The sequence below is a fragment of the Corvus brachyrhynchos genome, unplaced genomic scaffold (genome assembly GCF_000691975.1).
Source record: "Corvus brachyrhynchos isolate BGI_N302 unplaced genomic scaffold, ASM69197v1 scaffold14, whole genome shotgun sequence".
Classification (NCBI taxonomy): Eukaryota; Metazoa; Chordata; class Aves; order Passeriformes; family Corvidae; genus Corvus; species Corvus brachyrhynchos.
The window spans coordinates 11,808,985-11,809,325 of record NW_008239110.1 but is presented as its reverse complement, the minus strand read 5'-3'; the positions used below and the strand labels follow the sequence as shown (position 1 = coordinate 11,809,325).

General features: G+C 51.3%; 2 protein-coding genes across 2 annotated transcripts in view; one reads left to right on the top strand and one right to left on the bottom strand.

Annotated features, from left to right (window-relative positions):
- The window catches only part of MCM9 (minichromosome maintenance 9 homologous recombination repair factor), a 48,265-nt gene that overhangs the window by 30,189 nt on the left and 17,735 nt on the right, over nt 1–341 (top strand). The window lies entirely within an intron of this gene.
- ASF1A (anti-silencing function 1A histone chaperone) overlaps nt 1–341 on the bottom strand; it is an 11,986-nt gene extending 11,645 nt beyond the window's left edge. The window contains exon 1 of the mRNA XM_008637797.2: nt 133–341. Coding sequence (XP_008636019.1) covers nt 133–241 — 109 coding nt within the window. The 5' untranslated portion in view covers nt 242–341. The remainder of the gene's footprint in view (nt 1–132) is intronic.

Genomic DNA, 341 nt, shown 5'->3' with positions numbered 1-341 from the left:
CACGGCGATGCGGCCGAGGTGGAGAGACTATTAAATTGTAGGCGCAGGCCTGTGCAAAGTTTAAGCCTTAAATGCCCCGAGCTCAGAGCCCGGGGTTGCAAAATCCGTATCGGGGAGAAAAATTCTACTCACCTTCAGACAGGTCCTCTATGCATTCGAATGTGATTTCGAACTGGAAAGGATTGTAGAAAGGAGAAGGATTATCCAACACCACTACATTGTTCACCTGAACCTTTGCCATATTTTGGAAAAAAACACAAACAATAGGCAGAGCGTGTTAACGCCGCGCACTAAAGTCCTCCGTGCCGGGCTCCCGCACCGCACAAGCCCCGCGCCGCTGC